This window comes from Mesocricetus auratus, unplaced genomic scaffold, assembly GCF_017639785.1.
Source record: "Mesocricetus auratus isolate SY011 unplaced genomic scaffold, BCM_Maur_2.0 Super-Scaffold_100014, whole genome shotgun sequence".
Taxonomy (NCBI): domain Eukaryota; kingdom Metazoa; phylum Chordata; class Mammalia; order Rodentia; family Cricetidae; genus Mesocricetus; species Mesocricetus auratus.
In genome coordinates, this window is record NW_024429197.1 from 4197703 (window position 1) to 4218560 (window position 20858).

Genomic DNA, 20858 nt, shown 5'->3' on the forward strand with positions numbered 1-20858 from the left:
GTCAGGGAGGGTCAGGGATGGTAAATTCAGTCTCAAAAACAAGTCAAGGCCGTGGGTTGTGGAAGATCAGGTTCCAGGGAACAGAGCAACTCAACTCTCACAATAAATAGGAACTTTAAAATACAGCATAATGGCTCCTACCTTCAAAATAGAGTCAGGTAGGTTCCTCACCAAGGCTTCATAGTGAGACCCTGTCCCGGAAAACAAGACCTAAACAACCGTACACTGGCGTTGAACTGCCAGCTTGCGCAGAAGGCGCCCATGTTGGGATCCAGTAGAGCGCCCCCTATGGAACTCTTCTCTTGCGTGTTGCTGCTGTAGCACTGTGCCTCTAATTAACTTTCCTGCCTTTTCGTCTTGGTGAATTCTTTCACAGACTGCAGGTCACCAGCCTGTCAGTGCCATTCCTTGTGTGGTAGCAGGCGGCACTGCCATGCGTCTGTGGCACTAAGGTTATAGAAGGGGGCAGTAGTATGGAGATTGTCCTGGGCATGCCCCACCCTCTGCGGGGAGGTTGTGTGTGTGTGGAAGTCAGCCCAGGTCCTGTCTTGAAGTCCTTAGTCACTGGGGTATTGAATGAGGAAATCTTGGGTCAGGAAGGGGTGTGCATCATTATTTTATGTACAAGGGCTGCAGACACGTGTGGGTTATGCTTAGAATAAGAGTCACACCTGGCCCGGGGCTTTTTTTGTTTGTTTGTTTGTTTTGTTTTGTTTCTTTCTTTTTTTTTTTTTTTGGTTTTTCGAGACAGGGTTTCTCTGTGGCTTTGGAGGCTGTCCTGGAACTCGCTTGGTAGTCCAGGCTGGCCTCGAACTCACAGAGATCCGCCTGTCTCTGCCTCCGGAGTGCTGGGATTAAGGCATGCGCCACCACCGCCTGGCTGCCATGGCTTTCTTATCTGGGCTCCTTCCTGTTCTATGGACAGACACTGGGGAAACCTCCAGCTGGTATCTAGAGAGCAGGGGACACAGCACCAGCTGACAAAACCTGGCGCATGAACCCAAATAGCTATTCAACTCTTACCCCAGCTGGGGCAAGAAGAGGTTTTGTTGTTGTCTTTGAGACAGGTTTCTCTGTGTAGCTCTGAGTGTCCTGGCACTTGTTCTGTAGACCAGGCCAGTCTCAAACTGAGAGCTTCACTTGCCTCTGCCTCCTGAGTACAGGGGATTAAAGGTGTGCGCCACACCACACCCAGCTCAGGTTGGGAGTTTTTAAGACAGGACTGTCCTAGAGAGCTAGTTAAAGATGAAGGTGACTTTGAACTTTTATTTATTTATTTATTTATTTTTGAGACAGGGTTTCTCTGTATTGTTTTGGAAGCTGTCCTGGAACTCGCTCTGTAGACCAGGCTGGCCTCACTCGACTTTTAACTTTGAAAGCAATGTATAAGAATGTTTTGCCTCCATGTATGTGTGGCAATTCTGTGCATGCCTGGTACCCACAGAGGTCAGAATATGGCTTTGGATCCTCTGGAGCTGGGGTGAGACTGTTCTGAGCCATCATGTGAGTGCTGGGAGTCAATCTGGGTCCTTTAGAAGAGCAAGCAGTGCGTTTTACCACGACTGATGACCTTGAACTCTTGATCCTTGTGCCAGGATTTCAGGTGTCCCCTGTTAGGATAAAGCTTGAGGGGGACACTGCATGGGGGACCATGTGGATTCCATGACAGGTGAGGGTGACAGAGGCGGGGGACAAACACTCCAGGCAGACAGAGCTTAAGTGATGAGAAGTTTTATTAGAAAGGGGAGGGGGAAGGAAAGAGAAAAGAGGTAAAGAGACAGAGAGACAGAGAGAGGACAGAGGAGAAGAGGGAGACAGAAAAAGTCCTGTCTGCCCCAGGGGAACAGCTGAAAGAGAACTGGAACAGAGCGCGTAAGTGGGGTGGTCTTTCTTATAAAGGGGTCCTTTGAGCTGAGTGCATTCTGCCAGGTGACAGGGGCAGGCCAGCATAATGCCTGAATTCCCCACTGTGCCCAGTTTGTGTGGCACTGTAATCACCTCAGAGCTCTTTTGTTTTTCGAGACAGGGTTTCTCTGTGGAGGCTGTTATGGAACCCATTCTTGTAGACCAGGCTGGTCTTGAACTCACAGAGATCCACCTGCCTCTGCCTCCTGAGTGCTGGGATTAAAGGCTTGTGCCACCACCGTCTGGCCAGACCTTAGAGCTTTTTTATCCTACACCTCCAGTTCTCCCGTTCTTTCTTAAGAATGTCCCAGGGGCCGGGCGTTGGTGGCTCACGCCTTTAATCCCAGCACTCGGGAGGCAGAGGCAGGCGGATCTCTGTGAGTTCGAGGCCAGCCTGGTCTACAGAGCGAGTGCCAGGACAGCCTCCAAAACTACAGAGAAACCCTGTCTCGAAAAAAACCAAAAAAAAAAAAAAAAAAAAAAGAATGTCCCAGGGACCCGGCTAGCCATCGTGGCTCGCCCACTGCTGCATTCAAGGAAGAGCAGAGGGCTACTGAGTGAGGCAGGCTGCAGTTTTTGACTTGTTCTTTGCTGTCCCTTAGCTGGATGGCAACCCCACTGCACAGAGGGAAGTTTGCTGTGCCTGCCCACCTTTTATCATTCTGATCCATCTTTACAGGTTGCTTTATTAAAATAAACAAGACCTCACACTTGTTTCTGCACCGCCCCCCACTCCGAGTTCAAAGCACTTAAATCTACGACACTAAAAGTAGCATTTGTGTGTTGCGCATGCGCCTGCTTTGCTAGGGGTAGTATGTGCTCGTGAAGTACTGGCTCACCGAGTTGCATCCCCCACCCATTCTGTGCTTTGTTGCTCGGTTTTACATTAATTCTATCTTCGTGTGTGTATTTGCAGATCAGTTCTCTCCTTTCCCCACGTGGGTACCAGGGATTGAACTCAAGCCTTCAGGCTTGGCAGCAAACACCCTTACCTGCTAGGCAGCATCTCTCTGCCCCACAGTGTCTAATTTCAATATTTGTTTTGGGACAGTTTCACTCTGTAGGCCAAGCAAGCCTGAAGTTACTCTGAGGTCTGGTCTCCAATGCCCAGTTTTCTTTTTTAGTTGAGGCAACATATGGATGTAGAGTCCGGACCAGGCCAGCCTTGAACTCAAAATTCTTCCTCCTCAGCTTCATGTTGGTATTACAGGTATGAGTCATGACACCAGTCCTGTTATCTCCCATGGGATTCTGCATTCCACACAGGACCAAATAAAAGAAACCAGGACTAAAGGAAGCGTCGGGGACATCACAGACGATGGGGTGGCAAACATGCGGCCATTGCAGCCAGGGAAGGAGATGACGAGCTAGCTGGTTAAGAAAGGCATTGAGCAAGCCCCGGCCCTGCTTCAATGCCCCAGAGCAGCAGAGAGAGGCTCTGAAGAGCCTTGAGCTCCCCTCAGTGTGGAATGTGAACAGGGACCTGCGTGAATGGCAGGGAATGGCTGGTTCCCAGGCCACTGCTCTGACCCCGGGAGGGTGAAAGGCTTGCTGTGGTGTGTGTGTGGAGGGAAAGGCTTGCTGTGGTGTGTGTGGGGGGTGAGAAAGAACACACGGCCAGCACTAACTACGTCCCAGTTTCTTTTTATTGATTTTTTTGTTCTTTTTTTCCTTTTTTTTTTAAGTATGGAGGCTCAAGTAGAAGATGTAGATTTTTTTGTTTGTTTAAGCTTTACAAAAAAAACCAAAATAAAACAAAAACTCCTTTTGCATTCCATAAAAATCGACAGAAAAGCACCTGGCCAGAAGAGCAGCCGGTTGCCAGCCCCACCCCCACTGCGGTCTCCTTGGGATGGGCACATCTGCGCAGGACAGTGCTGAAGACATCTCTCGGTCCTTCATAGCTGTCCCTGTCCCCCGGCCCCCAACTCCAAGCAACTCCCAAACACACATGGAATCAGATTTCCAGTTTTTCTTCTCTTTCACACACCAGTTAGTTCATAAAATTTTTTTGTTTTACATTTTTTACACCAATGTAACAAAAAGATGGGAGGGCGCAGTGGCTGACAGTGTATTTATGCTTATAAATGGAGAGGGGAGGAAGACGGGGCCCAGGCGAACAGAAACCACACGGTCTCTACGGAAACGGCGTGGGAAGCGGGCCGTGGAGCCAGAGGAAGGTGGTTATCGGGCTTTATTCTTGGGGAGCGATGGCGCTGCGTGGTCGATGCAAACTGTTATGTGACCCATCGGGGAGGGAGAGGAAGAGGGAAAAGGAGCAGAAAATGAGTTTCTAAGAAAGGAATCTAACGAGTGCATGGCGTGTCCGGTTAGCGCGAAGCAGAGGTTTTAACACTGCTGCTTTCTCTTCAAGGCCTCCACCAGGTCGTTCTTGAGAGCTTCTTGCTTTGATTTGTCTGCAAACGTCTGCACAGACCTGCAGGGGATGAAACAGGACATCAGCAGGCAGGACAGAGAGAGGAAGGCGGCCTGGGGCCACCGTGCAGTGCCGGGCTGACTATCCACCCTGGAGCGGGAAGGGGCCAGCACCTCAGTACGCATGCTGTGGGTGACCTGGCCACTAGATCCCTAGGTGCACAGATCGGGGTACAGGCCTCAAGCTGTTGGGAGCTTCAGGAACCATGTAATCTGGACTGAAGACCTCGGACCTACTGCCCAGGTTTCTGGCTGAGAGGTGAAGACTCTGGGCAAAGAGGGCCTTCTAATGAAGTGCCTGCCCCATCACCCCACTCCTTACCCTGAAGCAGGTGTAGCAACCCCCGCCCCACCCCCACCAAGTCCTTAGGCGCCACCCTCTGCATCCGTGCTGCTGGCTGCAAACCCAGCCCAGCAAACCCCTGCAAGCCTGCACCCTAAAAGGTAGCCCTTGGAGGGAGGGGTGAGCAACCTGGGCCCCCTGGGGTCACATCTGGGTTGCCAGGGAAGCACTCTTCACCAGAGCTGGGGCAACTAAAGCCTAGAGAGAGTTAACAATGTGCCGAGTGCTCTTTCCATACAGAAATCTCAGAGTCGGAGAAATGTCCCCCAGAACAGTGCTTTTTCCCAATGCATCCGTTAAGTCAGAGCATACTAAACTATGTGCAGCAATTGTTGAGAGCTCGGAAGCAGTGGAAGAGACAGGGCGGCATGCTCGCGAGTGGCTCAGGCTCACACTGTGAGAGGTACTGTCAGATCAGAAGTCTACCCTCAAGTGCTGGGAAGGGGCAGGGTAAGACGGAGCGGGACCTGGAGAGGTGACCCATGCAACCCGAGAGGAGTCTTCAAGACGGTGCGGATGAGACCCGAGTGAAGCCACTGACACTGCCCTGTGCCGCTCAAGCGCGCATCTGCTTCCTCTGCAGTGCTCAGGGGCCCAAGCGCTCAGCAGGGGCCAACACTAGGGCAGCAGCGAGAGGAGCGGTGTGAGGGCTCAGGCAGAGCTCGAGTCGGGGTGGGAAGGAGGCCACATCTGGCTGATGGGCTGAGGTTCTTCCCCTCAGGATCCCTCCAGCTGGTTTGCCAGGGAGTGGCAGCAGCAGAGTCCCTTAAAGGGGCTGGCTTCAACTGGGACATGGAGGCCTCCAGATGGCACTGAGGCTAGTCCTGGTGGCGGACCTGAAGTCAGCCCATGGGCCAGACCACAGTGACAGGAACGTCCCCAACTGGGAGTCTCACTGTAAATCCCACAGGCCCTTGTCTGGGCTGGGCCTTTGGTGTCCAACCCTGGGGCCTGCAACTTCCCAAGAGCCTTGTTTTAAAACCCTCCTCCTTTTCCAGCTGCTGACTGCCTTTGCACATCTGTATGTGTCATAAGCCAAGCCATGGTTCTTGGCCATTGTCAACAAGCAAAATTGTTTTCCTTTCCATCGGCACGGCCTGCTGGAGGACAGCTGCAGCTCATTAAGGGGAGGTTGTGTGGATCCACGCAGCATGGGTGCAGAGTGCCCAGCAGTGGCCAGTCGGGAGTCATGCTGGCCTGGCTTGGGGAGGGGGATTCAATCACTCAGAGGGACTCAGAGGGAGAGCACGCTTTCCAAGTCAACAGCCCAAGGGGCCATGAGATGTAGCTTTCAGACCTGTGGGATCCTTGGTAGGAGAGAAGGCAGGAATATCTATCTTGCTGTGTTTCTGTCAGACATGAGGTGTGTGAGTTAGAAGGCAAGACACACAGACCCTGCTCCTTAGCCAGTGGGATGGGTGCACACAGTGCCCTCTGCTGGAGAGACTAAGGTAGTGCCACAGACTAAGCTTGTCTGAAGCACAAGCCCAAACCTGGCCTTTGCCCAAAGTGAAGAGCACACACATCGAGCACGCGCACACGTGTCCATACTGTGTGGTGCTGAGGCTATGCGTTAATGTGGCTACCCACCAGCTGTGAGCAGACACAGGTTAGTGGCAGGGTCTTGGCAGGTTGGTGAGTCCTGTTTAGTGGGGAGGTCTCACGCCCTTCAGGCAGGGTACCTGGATCGGCTCAATTATCAGGCTGGATGTAGACCTGGCGCTGGGTCAGCACTTGAGAAAGCTCCCTCTGCAACTGCTTAAACTTGTGGTTGTCAGGGATAGCGTCAAGAGATCTACAGAGAGTGTTCAGAGAGGATGAAGCCGCAGCAAGAGAGCAACAGCAACGCAGAGGAGGCTGAGAGACGGGCGAAGGCGAGGACAGGAGACCGCCTCAGCACCGGGGCCGAGCCTGTCTCAACCACAGAGCTCTGTGAGGGCAGCGGCCTCGGTCTTTAGGGGTTCACACCTGCCTCCACACAGGCTCAGATTTCCCTCATGCTCCCGTCATTGCTGGGAATGGTGGCGGCTGGCCAGGCGGGAAAGTGTATATGGTACATTTGGTACCACAGCCCCCAAGGGACCACTGGGGACCATGAGGAGCTGCTGTCTTACTTAAACTGGCCTGCTGGGCAAACTCACAAGTTACACCCTGCCTTTCTCTGGGCTGCAATATGGACCCTGGGCCAGGAAATGGCATTGGAAGATGGGGCCCCAAGGGCCCAGCGGAACCCACGAACTCACAACAGAGCTGGTGGTAGAGACTTCCTCAATTGTCATCAGCTCTCCTAACCCTAGTGGCACCCCACCACCCAGATGGGACCAGGGCACTGAGAAAGGTGTGGGCGGGGAAGGAACCATGTGACTCCAAGGCCAGCCCTATCTGGTTCATTCCCTCCTGAGTCACTGCCCCATCCCCAGCTGGGTTCTGTTTCCCAGAACCCAGCCAGAGGCCACAGCGTGTCCTGCCTGCGTCTGCAGAACCCAGGATGAGATGGTGGCTGGAGTCCTCACATGGAGCTCCACGCCAGGCTGCTCAGCTCTCTCTGGTGTCTTAGGATCTGTGTGTGGGCGCCCGGGCCCCAACACCAAAGGGGCTAGGCTCACTCTCTCGATGGCTGGGACCTAGCTCCAAAGTGAAGGCACCAAAGGCTGCCGAGGTGAACGAGCCCAGTGGACAGGGCTGGTAGAGGTCACAGAAAGTGCTGGAACAGCTTCTGAACTTTTCACACTGCCCAGCAATCCCTGACCACATCTTGTGATGAGGAACCCAGAGGCCCAAGACCACAGGACGCTAAGCCCCATGTTTGGCCCTTAAGCGTCAAGAGTTATGATACATTACCTCAGCCCATTGACGATATCCTTTGTTTTTCCAAAGTAGATCTCATTCAGTGTACTTCTGATTTTATTTTCCATGTCCTGGGAAGGGAGGTGAGTCAGTAGAGATGGCAAACAGAAACCCTGAGGCCCACACCCACCTGCCACCATCCACCCTGCAGTCCCCTCTGTAGCCACAGGGGGGAGGTATGAGGCTGTTCCCTTGTGCTGAGAGCCATCGCCAGGCTGCCAGAACCCCACCTATAATTTGTGTTCTGAGTCTTTCTTGTCCTTAGGCGCTGATGGTCAATCCTGACCACTGCTGGGAGCGGGTCTAAACCACACCACCAGAGCACTGCCTGGCCACTAACTCTGTGAACAGTTCTGTGAAACCAGAGAACACATTTCCAGTCCAAACAACCCCCCTTCCAAATAAGACGTGGTGACAGGCGAGGCTGTGGCAGCCACAAGTAAAGCTGCTCCAAGGCCCCTGGTGTTCCAGGGATCTGTTTCCACCCTGAGTTCAGATCAGTGTTCACACCCAGCGATCAGGGGAAACAGGGCTTCATGCTTCCCAGGGCCAGCGACCGAGCAGGGACGCTGGGGTGGCTAGGCTTGGAGCCGAGTTCTGCTTGCATCCAAGTCAGAAGAAAGCTCAGAAAACCCGAGACAAGGCAGGAACAGCAGCAGCGAGAGGCTGCGGAGGAGCAGGCTGGTCTATGCAGCACCAGGGCTGTGTGAGCCCAGGGCCACTCACCTCCACCAGGCGCCCGATGTTAGCTATGTGTGGGGAGCAGTCGCTCACGGTTTCATCTTTCTCCATCTGCAAAGACACAAATGTTGAGTCAAGAGAAAGGGGCAGCTCCACACTGCCGCCAACTCACCCCTACCCCTGCACTTGAGTCCTTTGCCCCCTGGTGGCTGCCCCTGCATGTCACAGTCCTCTGCCCCCTAACGGCTCTGTGGAGCTGTTATGTTACAAGGCCACTTTTCTAGCACAAACGACTCAAGTTTTAGATTGCAAACAGCCCAGTCGGCAGACATTCTGAAGCCCTATTTTTTCTAGGGCAGAATTTCTTTTTTATTGGGGGTGTGTGTGTATTTTGAGACAGGGTTTCTCTGTGGCTTTGGAGGCTGTCCTGGAACTAGCTCTTGTAGACCAGGCTGGTCTCGAACTCACAGAGATCCTCCTGCCTCTGCCTCCTGAGTGCTGGGATTAAAGGTGTGTGTCACCACTGCCCAGCTAAGGCAGAGTTTCTTGATGCCACTGAACAGACTCCCCTGCCAGCTCCTGGGGCCACAATGAGGGTGAAGAGCCACACGGGCCAGGTCACTCTGGCCCATGCCTGTCTTTACATCCCTCCTGGCAGGCACAGGTACAGGCTGCTACCCAGACTTGCGTGAGGCCCTGTGTGGCACTGGATCTTCCCTGCGTCATAACGTAGCCACATCTTGACCAGCCCGGCAATGGCCGCCATGGGATACTCAGCTAATGCCTGATCACAGTCATGTCAGCAAAGATTCTGGGGCCAGCAGAATGCCCACATGTCTATAACCATGTGGGCAGCTGTGGAGGACTCTCCTCCCCCTTACCACAGAGCCAGCATCCTCACCAAGGCTGGGAGCTGTGCAGGGAAATGTTAGGTTCCTGGTTTACAAAGGGCGGGAGACAGCAGCCAGCTCCCAGTGCATGAAGGGAGGAGTCGGCAGGGAAGTGTGAGACTCTGCTGCTGGCTTCTGGTTTCCCCACGGTGAGCTTTACTGTGAGAGTAGTCCATCTTCTGCTGCACAGGGCACCAGGAGAGTATTAAGTATTTATAAGCTCAACATTGGGGATGGAGCGATGGCTCAGTGGCCTAGAGCACTAGTTGCTCTTCCAGAGAACCTGGGTTCGATTCCCAGTTCCCACATGGTGGTATATAACTGTCGGTTACTCCAAGTCCCTCCTCCTGGATGAGATATGGGCTACTGAGAGAGGTCAAGGTGTGGCAGAACTCAGGCAGGACGAGAGAGCTAGGAAAGCCAGGGTGTATGGGAGGGATCCCAGGATGCCAGCCAGCAGGGCTGAGCTCACCTGCAATCAGGCAGAAGGAACTGGTCTGTCTGTCACTGTGTGTAGCAGAGGGTAAACTAGGGAGAACACAGCTAGCTGATGGCAGAGGTGGGCCTAGTAGGTTTTCACAGAACTGTCCACAACAGGCACAAGCTTATACTACAGTTAGCTCTGCTCCACCAAGGAGGAAGAAGGAGGCTGGCCATTTAGTACAGTGCTTTAAGGTGAGAATCCAGTTCCAAGTAAGAGTCTGGAGCCAAGGGACTTCCAGAGCCACGTGACTCATTGCAGAACAGAGTTCTGCGTCTTGCTAAGGGGTTTGGCTACCAGCTGCTCACAGGTGGTGGTGATGGGGAGTGGTCCCCTACTCTAGGTCCTGAACTTTCCTGGGCACTCTTTGGCAAGGGGTCCCAGGGAGTCCTGCTCCTTAGACTGAGAACTGTCATGGCAGTTGGAGTAGGGACAGTGCTCCTGACTGCAGTGGCAGCCATGGCTCCATTTCAGGCGTGGCCAGCACTTCACGATACTGGAGAAGCATCGTCTTCCTGGTGCAGATGCTAAGACAGCCATTAGTGTGTGTGCTGGACGGAGCTGGGGAGCACAGCCGAGAGAAAGGACAGGGCCTATTTTTAAAAGGACTGTTTGGAAACCACCATCCCGTATGGTGTCCCGCCTGGGGACTGCTGGGAACCGCTCTGGAGGGTGGCTTGGATTCAGCGAACTGCACCTTCCTAGTCTCTCTAGGCAGAGGGAGATTCTTGCCTCCACCCCGCCCAAGGAAGGGATGTGGGCTTTGAGGTCTCTCAAGGGCCATTTCAGTGAGGGCCAGCGCCCCGGGGTGAGCACAGCACTGGGGTGAAGGGCTCTCACCGCTGGGCGAATAGCGTCTTGTGAACAACTCAGTGCCTTGCCCCCATCTTAGCACTTCAGAATCAAGAGTCACCTTCCAGCAGAGAAAGACTGAAACCACTAGACCCTCAAAGGAATAGTGCGTGTGTGTGTGTGTTTGTATGTGTTTGTGTGTGTGTGAGAGAGAGAGAGAGAGAGAGAGAGAGAGAGAGAGAGAGAGAGAGAGAGAGAGAGAGAGAGAGAGAGAGAGAGAGAGAGCAGATGGACTCCCCAGGAGCACACAGGGGGCCTCTAAGCTCAAGATCCTGGCACATGCAGGCAGTTTCCATAGCCCCCTTGTCTGCCCCCACCGCCTCCCTCCTCTCCACACCTGGCTGGGGTCAGCTTGCTGGCAGCGCTGACCCACCAGGAACAGAACTATTTTTATAATGCATATATTATTACACCCTCATAAAAGAAGCTGCCAGAAGGAAAACATTTTTATGTTCTGTGGCGGCACAGATGTTCCACAAGGTGGTTCCAACTGAGTCTGGAGTCAGGGCCTAGCTTTCCTGTCCCCAGTGAGACCCTTCCCCCCTCTCTACGGAGATGGGGAAGATACACTTAAGTGCATGGATCTGGTGGCTGCTGTCCTTAGACAGGGTAGATAGTGTTTCCCACTGCCACAGAGAATCTTGTCTAGTGGTTCAGTCAACAGGACACCCCCCACCCCCCACCCCTCGCCCCCGTTCAGCAGCACAACCACCTCCTCTAGCACGTGCCCTAGGAGCAAAGGGCTCGGCCTGCCTCAGCCTCCTCGGCCTTGCCTTTACTGCACACTAAGTGGCGAGCATACACGCAGTGCCAGTGTATGCCTAGTAGCGCATACTGCTTGTTAAAGAAGCGCCCAGGGCCCTGTGGTTGGTGCCCAAGACATGAAGCTGTGTCAGGCTCGGCTCAAACCTGCTGCAGAGGAGGAGGACTGTCCAACTGCACTGGCAGCTGCATATTCTGGAGGACACACGGGAGCTGCGGAACGAGCTATTCCTTACGGCATGGAAAGTAGGGGTCAGAGGGGCACGGGCTTTCAAGATACCATCAACTCCACAGGGCACGTGGAGTTTCAGAAAAGAGAAGAGATTTATTTGTGAGGCGACAGAGCTACAGCCTGGATCAAGTTATGGAGGATTCCGAAGGTGGTTTTCTTTGAGGTGACCTCTCTGGTGGGTGGGTTTTGTACAATGTTTACCAGAAAAGTCAAGCAAAACCCACAACCGAGGGTTCAGAAGTTCTGAGATGGGCTCACTGCCGCCTCACTGGCCTCCTGGAGGCCCAGCTCCCTAACCCTACATCTCTTTCCCTGTCTCCCACAGCCAGCGCAGGCTTTCCTGCTGGCTTACTGTGCCTCAGGTCATTTGACAGACACTCTTAGAAAATTCATCACTTGGGGCTGGAGAAATGACTCAATGGTTTAAGAGCACTGACGGCTCTCCCAGAGAATCCAGGTTCAAATCCCAGCACCCACATGGCAGCTCACACCTGTCTGTAACTTCAGGATTTGACAACCTCACAGACATACACACAGGCAAAACACCAATGAACATAAAATAATAAAAATAAATAAATTATGTTAAAAAACACATCACTCAAATGGCACCAGCCAGGTCACCTCACAGACCAGAGCCCGCAGTCAGGAGCTGTGTTCCCAAGGCAGGCTGTCTCTAAAGGTCTGACCCATCCTTTGTTCCCTCCACTGGCAAGGAAAAGCCATGGGCTTTGTCTTCTTACAAAAATACCTTGCCTGGCCTAACTGCCAAGCCCAGGTCACGGAGGTCTCTCCTGCCAGGGTTCACAGGCAAAGGCCGCTGGCTGCTGGTTTTTCCTGAAGACCCTGGAGTGCCCGTGGCTCATGAGCAGGGAGGTCTGCTTGCAAACGACCAATGCGCCCAATCTCCCCACTCAACACAACATTCCACCTTCGTGTCTAAATATTTAGAATCTGGAAAGAAAATCCAGTGAGCATCTGCAGGGCCCTGCCCCGGATGGAGCCCTAGGATCTCTTTCCAGAGATTTATGGCCCGCCTCATTCCCACGTCTCTGCTGTCACACAGGCGAAGTGACGTCTCCAAGCCGCTTCCTTTCCCTGTCTCATTCTTGGCACAAAGTACTCTCACTTGATCCCTGGCCTTCCCGCCGGGGCCTCCATGGCAGCCTGCCAAGGGCACCTTCTGCCACCTCCCTCGTCTGTGCCTTGGCAGGAGGATGCAATGAGGCTGCAGGGAGCTTCCAGGAAGCCACAGCTGCAGGGATCCGCCTAAAGACTGCCTCCCATCTACCTGATGTCCCCCAGCGACAGCCTTGAGTGGAAGACACAAAGGACAGGAGTGAAGGGTGAGGCAAAGCTCCCAGCAGGGTGTCCCAGCCAGCTGGGGACATTTACCACAGCAACACCAAGAAGGGTTCTCACCTCCCTCCATGTGTCCCTAGAAGCCATAAGGAAAAGAGGGCAAGAAGCAAACCTCAACCCCCCCCAGGGGTTCTCAACTCCCTCCTCCCCCAGAGGAGACAGACCCTGGCCTTCCTGTACATGGGGCCTGGGAAGCTTGGGAATGAGGGAAGCGCCTGGGGTCAGGCTGCCGGGGAAGAGCAACACTGGGGAGATAGTCATCCTTGATGAGGCCTCTTCTGACAGCAGGACAGCACGGAGTACAGGTCAGTGCCTGGCACTACAGGTCTGGTGACACAGCCCCCCAACCAAGGGGCCTCCCTTCCTGGCACTGGAGTGGGTGTGTGACAGAGGAGGAAGCCCTCGGCCTACTCAATCCAAACTATATAGTGTATGTATAGGGACACTACCCTCTTACCCCACCACTCACAACCGGAGGTTACCCAAGCCCTGACTCAAAGACTGTGTGAGAAGAAGGGCACTATGTTAGACGTGTGGTTCAATTCTTTGGCTCTGCCATTTTTGTTCTAGTCAATTAATTTCCTCACCTGCTAAATGTGAATGGCAGCTGCCTAGGATGTGCTTAAAGGAGACAGCCAGGTAGCCGTGTGTGCTTGCTGTCAATCTGTGTCCAAGGCAACCACAGAAACTTTCCCAGGGTGCATCCGGGACTCACAGCTGAGCCCCTCAGCCCCCTCTGCCCTGCTAACTCAGGAGCTGTGCCTGGTCCCGGGCACTTGTCTGCCCTGTGGCTCTCCTTCCTCGCGTTTAAGTTACTCACACTGGAGTCAAGCCTCAGCTTTCCTGCGCCTTGGGTGAGTTATGGCTATGGCCCTGGGGATGACGACAGAAGCACGGATTTCCTCAGTAAGGCCCCAGCAGCACCAGAGCAATGCAGACAGGTGTGCTGAGGACAGCCACTCCCCAGGCTGAGTTTGGCTTGGCAGGGCTACTGAGTGAGGCACTCCAGGGCCAGATGCTGGGCCGATGGCCCCGATTTAAACTATCAGGAAGATGGAGGACTAAATATTAGTGCAGATCACTGTATACCAGGTGTAATTATAGACAGTTCCCAGCAGCAAGGAAGGAAGGCAGGAAACAGCCTCCGGATGGATTTAGGGGTTCCCACCCATTCCCTGGGTGGCAGGGAGAGGGGGAGGGAAGGCTGTGGTGGAATTGGCTGCCTGAAGACTTGGCTGGCCTGCCTCTGTCAAGGGCCCTCGCAGCTGAGGGCCTATGTTCACACAGAAGGATGGGCTCTGCCCTGGCTACTAGTGCTTGGTTCTGGGATGAGCCTAGGACAGTCTGTCTTGAGGACCTAGGCTCTCTGTGGTCTCTAACCCTTGGCACAGCAGAGCTGGTGAGGGTTTACCATGGCAGACTCTAAGGCTCCAGTGGTTCCCCAGATGTGCAGGCTGATCCTGCCATACAACCTTGCAGCTTACAGAATGCAAGCCTACTCTTAAGAGCTATCAAAAGTAAAATTATCCTGGGTGGTTTTGGTCCTGTGAAAAGAGCCTTTAGGCAAGTCTCCTACAGAGCCTCACCCCAGTCCTCAGTGTGATAATCTTGTGAAGAGGCTCTTCTGAAGGCAGACATTTAGGAAAAGGAAGGCTCTGTGTAGCAGGCTCATAAGCGCTCCTGCTCCCGAGGCCTTTGCTGTGTTAAGTCTGCTCTTCTCTGCTCCCGTGCACAGGGCTTTCCTGCCCCTCTGCACAGATGCCACAGGGTCCTCTCCTAGGATGGGCAGCTGTGGAAGGGTCTGGAAGGTGTCCAGTTACACACATGGAACTTTAGAATGGAGTGCTGAGGGTCTGAAACCTGCTTAGGCGCCTCTAGTAGTTCCTGATGTAGCTGCTAAGAGAGGCCTATGCAGTGCCAGGAAGTCTTAAGATCTACTCACAGCCTGATGGGACATCTTGGAATGTGGTTGCTAGCCAAGGACAGGTGAGCAATAGACAGGCAGAACTTGGCAAATCTTCATGAGTACAACAGCAGGAGAGTGCCCTATCAAGAACCCTCCAGCAGGACTCAGACCAGATCGGGGAGTTAGCAGCTAGGACTGAACTGCAGGGAGCAGCTGACATGGAGTCCACAGTCTGACTGCTGGCGAACTCAGCAGAATGTGAACACGGGAGACACCAGCCGGGGTGGATGGCGAGCAGCAATCACGGCTACAGCAGGCAGCCGGCGGTAAAACAGTCTACAGTCACGTGCAGCTCAGAGAGCACTGAGGTGCGAACTCTAAGGCCCCCTCAGCTGGCGCATGGGCAGCTGGCCATATAGGCTCCCCTAACCCGGGCAGTGCTCGTGTGCTTCTGGCACCAGTGGGCACTACAGGAGGCTGGAGCAGGAGCTCTACCTGTCTGGTCAGGCTGCCTCCCAGGTTCATGGTGCCCGAGCCGGATTTGTTGGTTTGCAGCCATAGCATCACCGTGGAGGTCAACTTGTAATGGGCGGTCCGGCCACTGGACTTCTCCTGGGGAAGAAGATGCAGGACATAACATGGGTGAACTCAGGAGGCACACTTGGAGCCCCCACCCCATGCCAAGGCTATTATTCCTCCCTTAAAAAAATCCCCATGGTTTTTATAGGGCAGAGTTTTAGTGTCACTTAGTACTATCACCCTGACTTATCTTTATCCAAATGGCTTTGGACATTTTTAGGAATCAGTGGGGGCACATATCCTAGCAGGCCCTTGTGGAAGGGAGCATCGGGTACCAGGGCTGCCCTGTGGTGTGTGGTGCATGCGGGGGGGGGGGGGGGGGTACCTGCACTTCCACCACATGGATAGAATCCCAGCAGCCTTTGATCTTCTTTGACCCGTCTCCAGCCTTCTTTATGAGGATCACTCCAGCAAAGCCGTGATCCAGATCCCAGAGGTAGACAGACGAGACGCCACCTTCAAAATACCTGCAAGAGACAACGCCCATGGATCCTTAGATGCTGAGCCAGCTCTGGGCCTTTGGCCCAGGTCCCAGAGTGTTGTCAGTAATAGTGCGCTCAGATGGTGCCCTAGATACCTGTCTAGGGTTATGGACCTCCACGGAAGGTGCCAGGGCTGACCTTTCGACATGGCATGACCATCCCATGGCTGCAGAGACAGAAAAGCAAGGACGCCAGGAAGAGCGAAGATCAATCTCTGGTTTGAGCTCTGTGTCTTTGGCAAGCTTACTGAACCTCTCTGGGCGTCAGCCTCCTCCCAGGTACAAGACCCAGCAGAGTACGGCCCTCCGCACAGTACAGAGTTGGCCATCACTGGAAAATGCTTCAGGAAGGCTGTCTGACAAGCCTGCCCCACATCCCCACATATACCAGGAACCAATCATGATGGTTTTTCAGAATGACCTATCAGAGCCCCAACAGAAATGAAGGGCCGTGTGAGGGACAGCACTTCCTTCTCAGGTCCAAGTCAACACTGTAAAACCCACGGGAGGGGAAGAATGAAGAGGCCATTACTCTAGGCTCTCAAATCCAAGGGTGAGAGATGGATAGCTGTTGAGATTTGTGAAGCCAGCTGCTGTGACCTCAAACTCTGCCAACAACCAGCCAACACACATCTCTTGTGGCCAGTATTTTCCTCATCATAAAGTCCAATGCCTCTCTAACTTCAGGTAAAGCCCCTTAGTTCACAGGCGCACTCTCCAAGGTCAGGAGGCTGGCACCATGGCCATGGGGCCTTAAACTCACAACAGGTACATGGTAGGCCTCAGGCGGACATGGCGCCGGCAGCCCTTTGTCTGGCTCTACCTATGACTCATGCAGTCAGAGACAATACGCTAAGGAGGGTGATTAGAGGCCTACTGTGTAAATCTGGGCCGAAGGAACAATACCAGGGCACTGAAGAGGAAAAAAAAAAAAGGTAAGTGGACACTCAACAATGATTTATTGGGGTGAAGAGGGTGGTTTTTGGCAAGAGGCAGACTCTCACTACCAAGCGCAGGTCAGCTTGTCCTCGAACTCACAATCCTTCTGCCTTGGTCTCCTTGAGTGCTGGGGTTCTGGTGTGAAAGTTACTACTTTTGATAGTAAAATGAAATATATCCAAAATTAACAAGCATCCACGGTTTAAGTCACAATCAAGTTATTATATATTTTAAAAAGAAGCCACTTGTTAGAGAATGAAGAGGAGTCAGCTCCATACCCACAGCCACACGTCCTTAGGCATTGCTTAAAAAGGGAAAAGGCCACGTGTACCAAACATGCACAGACTTTCTCATCTTCTGATTCTCTAAGACGGACCACGCAACTGCTGCATAGAGTTTTCACTCTCTAAGGAATCTCAGCAGTATAGGTGTGCACCCCCGTGGTGTGGGTGGGTGTACATGTCTTCAGTGTGGGTGGTGTACGCCTGGCATCCCGGCACCTGAAGCCAAGGTAAGATTGGCAGCAATTTGAGTCCAGGCTATATACTGAGCTCCAGGCCAGCCAGGACTGCAGAGCAAGGCTCTGTCTCACAGCAACAAGGGTATCATCAGCAATCGATTATGACTTAGAATATATGCGAGGGGTCATTTTATATGAAGGCCTTGGGCATTCAAGGACTTTGACATCCACTAGGCACCGAGGGCGGGCCAGCTATACTGTTTCTGCGATCCACCCTGCCCCCCACAGAGTTTTTCTGTGTAGTTTTGGAACATGTCCTGGAACTCGCTCCGTAGACCAGGCTGGTCTTGAACTCAGAGATCTGCCTGCCTCTGCCTCCCGAGTGCTGCACAGCCTGTTTCTGCAATTTGATCTTGAGTCTAAAATGATTTCAAACCAGTAACACCCCCTAATAAGATACATACCAGAGCATAACCGAGATGAAGCTCCCCTCCTTCCCCAACATCCACACAATACAGATGCCATGGCCTGTCTATCTTTCACTCAACTCCTGGAGGAAGCTCCATTCTGCAAGTTCCACTCTGCTCCTGTATCCCACTCCCCTGCATGGTCCCTTGAGGACTGAGCCTAGCTAGCCCTTGGTGACAGGACCACTTCCTGTGCCTCTGCCGTGAAGGAGGGATCAAACTAAATTTCTGGTCCTGTCTCCCATCGGCTGGGGTGGGACATGGCAGGCCTGCCTGGTAGACATCTGTGAGTATCTGTCAGCTAAATGTCCAAGCGCTGGGCAGAGTACATGCTGCTCACAGGCAGATGGGCACCCTCGGGACTGGTGCACAGGGGCCCTCACTTGGTGAAGCCAGGATGCTGGCCAACATGGAGCTCTTGGACCAATTCTCTGCAAGTGCCCCCTTCCCCTCAGCATGAGTTGGGATTCCCACAACTCATAGGGTGTGAGGCACAAAGGAAGCCATTCTGGAATGGTCCTGGAATGTGTGACGATGGACTGACCACCTCCAGGCCAACCCTGCTGGAAGAGGCCTGTGCTCTCATGTTCTGTGGCCTCAGTTGCGAGCTGAGGAGAGAGGTGACGCTGCTCTTGTGCTAGTGCTGCCGGCGCTTCCTCTCTGCGCTGCCCACTTGGCCCTGTAGAGCACAGGCCCAAAGCCCCAGCCAGCCCCACCCTTCCTCCACCCATTGCTTGAAAAGCCTCACACTGCAGTGTTCTCGCCACAGGCCCTCTCTTCCAGTGTTGGCCCTGGCTGCCTTGGCAGGGATCAGCAGAAAGGTTGGTGTCTTGAAAGCTTTTGTCAACACTATCCAGTGACCAGTTCAATAGCTCTGGATGACCGAAGGTGAATCCCCTAGGGCCGGCCCTTAGTGTTCTATGTTTTTCCAGAAAACAACAGCATTTACTTATCAGGTGGGGCAGGCTGTTCCAGCCCCAGCACTCCAGTCCCTAGCCTATATCTGCTCTGAGCAGCTTCTCTCAGGTAGCCTTAGCTTCTCCTGAGGGCCACACAGGCCAGCTTCAAGAATTTCAAAGTACTGGAAATGAAGGAGGCAAAAAATGCAAGCCCAAGGGTGACCTCCTTGTGGGCTCCCCTCCCTGTATTAAAAATCTTTTTCAAGAACATCATAAAAAAAGGAAATTTAAAAATTAGCCCACAATACCATAAATCGACATTTCCCACAAATCTGACTTTTCCAAAGTTCTTTCCAGGCTTTGCTGAGATGTTAGGTTTTATGTAACTGTGCGGGGTGGTGCCAGGCAGAGTGTGGCAGTTTCACCAGGCAGTTCCTCCCCAGCTCTTCCACGGTGGCTGGTTTCCCATCAGAATGCCCACTGGCCACCTGACTTTCCGTATGGGTCTCCCCATGTACTGCGGTGCTCTCTGTGGGGGGCAGGGAGGACATCTGAGACCCTGCCCCTTAGACGGGCTCTAACACCACAACAATTCAAGAATGGACTTGATTCAGACACCAAGAGGGACCTCTGGGAACCCATAGTGGCTGCAAGTCTCAACATGATGGCCCAGTGCCAGGGGACTGAAGCCCAGGTGACGAGAAGGGCCACTCTGGAATCTTCCAGAAGCCCCAGCTTTGCTGGCAAGCACCGTCAGAAGGGAGTCTTGTACTGTCGGGTGGGAGGTGGCCATGGGGTGCAGAAATAGCTGTACCCCCATTATATGGTTTATGGTTTTACTCTGCACGTGAAGCATTAATTAAAGAAGGACCTGAACAAGGCTTTGAAAATTTACTCTTACCTACTGGACTTTGATCACAGTGACATGAAACAAGGAAAAAAGTAATTTTATATGGTTCACGTTTATGAGTTTTTACATAAAGGCTTTTGTGGGTATTTAAAGAATGTGCTAAAATGTTGTCTGAAACCACATGAAGCCGCAGGAGGCGTTGCCAGCCAGAACTAACAGCACACACATGGAAGCACTTTGATTGGCCTTTGTACATTTAATGAGTCAAATAGTATTAATATTGTTTAAATGCTAACATGCTATTTCAATGAGGTGGCTCTGCCATGGTTCCAGGTCTGCTCTTGGGCCTTGCATGTCAACAAGACTGTGGGATCCAACATGGCCAGACGAGAGGCTGGGGGACCGAGGCTGTACCACTTTGAGCTCTAACTTGAGGTTTTGACAGTTTCAAAAGCTCCAGTTCTCTCAGGAGTGAGAAGGGGTCCAGGAGGAAAAGATCACGGGGTTCCTGCAGCAAGGTGTCTAGTCAAGCAGAAGAAGATTAGGAGAGAAAAACACGGGTTCTTCTCAGGCCTCCCACTTTAGTGGGAGTGGAAGCAACATAGGGATGTGGTCACTCCACATGGCCAAAATGGTGAGTGAGCGGCTCACATGAGGGGACAGGAACGTCTCTCAGGAAGACCACAGAGATATTATCTTGGACAAGATTGGGCCATGAATGGGTAGAACTCCAGAAAGCCTCACAGCAGTCTCAACGACAGATCACTGGTGCGTGTGTGTGTGTTTGTGCGTGCGCGCGTGCGCGCGCGCGCGCGCGTGTGTGTGTGTGTGTGTGTGTGTGTGTGTGTTGCACGTGCCCGTCTGTCTGTGTGACATCAGCTTAGCTGGTGTCAGTAGAGCAGACACCGGTCAGCCAAGTGCCATCAGTCCCAGCAGAAGTCCCAATGGCTCTGGCGGAGGCAGCAATCAATGGAGTGGTCTTGTGGCTGGGAAGTCAGAGGGAGAAGCTGTAGTCCATCTGAGAACGACAAGTGACCACCTCTGCACTGCATGAAACAGGAGGGGCAAGCAAGAGCCTCAGAAGGGCTGGTCATTTGCCAGTGAGGTCAGTCACAATTAGGTACCTACATGAGCACGTTCTACTCCCCTTAAGATCCTTCAACTGGTTGGGCCGTGATGGCATACACCTTTAATTCCAACACTTGGGAGGCAGAAGTAGGTGGATCCCTATGAGTTTGAGGCCAGCCTCATCTACAGAGTTCCAGGACAGGTCCAAAGCTATACAGATAAACCATGTCTCAAAAAACCAAAAGATCCTTGAACTGGATCACCATTTCTCTTCTGAGTTCCAGGTGATTTCCCTGAAAAGTCCTTTTCAGCTGCACACCGTCAGTCACCCACACAGTCCATGCCCAGTCTGCACTGCAGAACAAAAAGCAAAAACCTGAGACACTCCAAACGGCTTACTTCACAGAAGTAAAGGGTACTC

The 20858-nt window shown here is 53.1% G+C and overlaps 1 protein-coding gene across 4 annotated transcripts in view; it reads right to left on the bottom strand.

Annotated features, from left to right (window-relative positions):
• Nucleotides 1–3862: 3862 nt before the first annotated feature.
• Nucleotides 3863–20858, bottom strand: part of Capzb (capping actin protein of muscle Z-line subunit beta) — a 98582-nt gene continuing 81586 nt past the window's right edge. For 3 of the 4 annotated variants that reach the window (XM_005081055.4, XM_021233524.2, XM_040757542.1), the window contains exons 5-10: nt 15599–15740; nt 15190–15306; nt 8258–8323; nt 7526–7602; nt 6367–6479; nt 3863–4342 (exon numbers count right to left, since the gene is read on the bottom strand). In XM_005081055.4, the coding sequence (XP_005081112.1) occupies nt 6377–6479; nt 7526–7602; nt 8258–8323; nt 15190–15306; nt 15599–15740 (505 nt within the window). In that variant the 3' untranslated portion in view covers nt 3863–4342; nt 6367–6376. The remainder of the gene's footprint in view (nt 4343–6366; nt 6480–7525; nt 7603–8257; nt 8324–15189; nt 15307–15598; nt 15741–20858) is intronic. The other variant, XM_021233525.2, reaches the window with a different exon arrangement.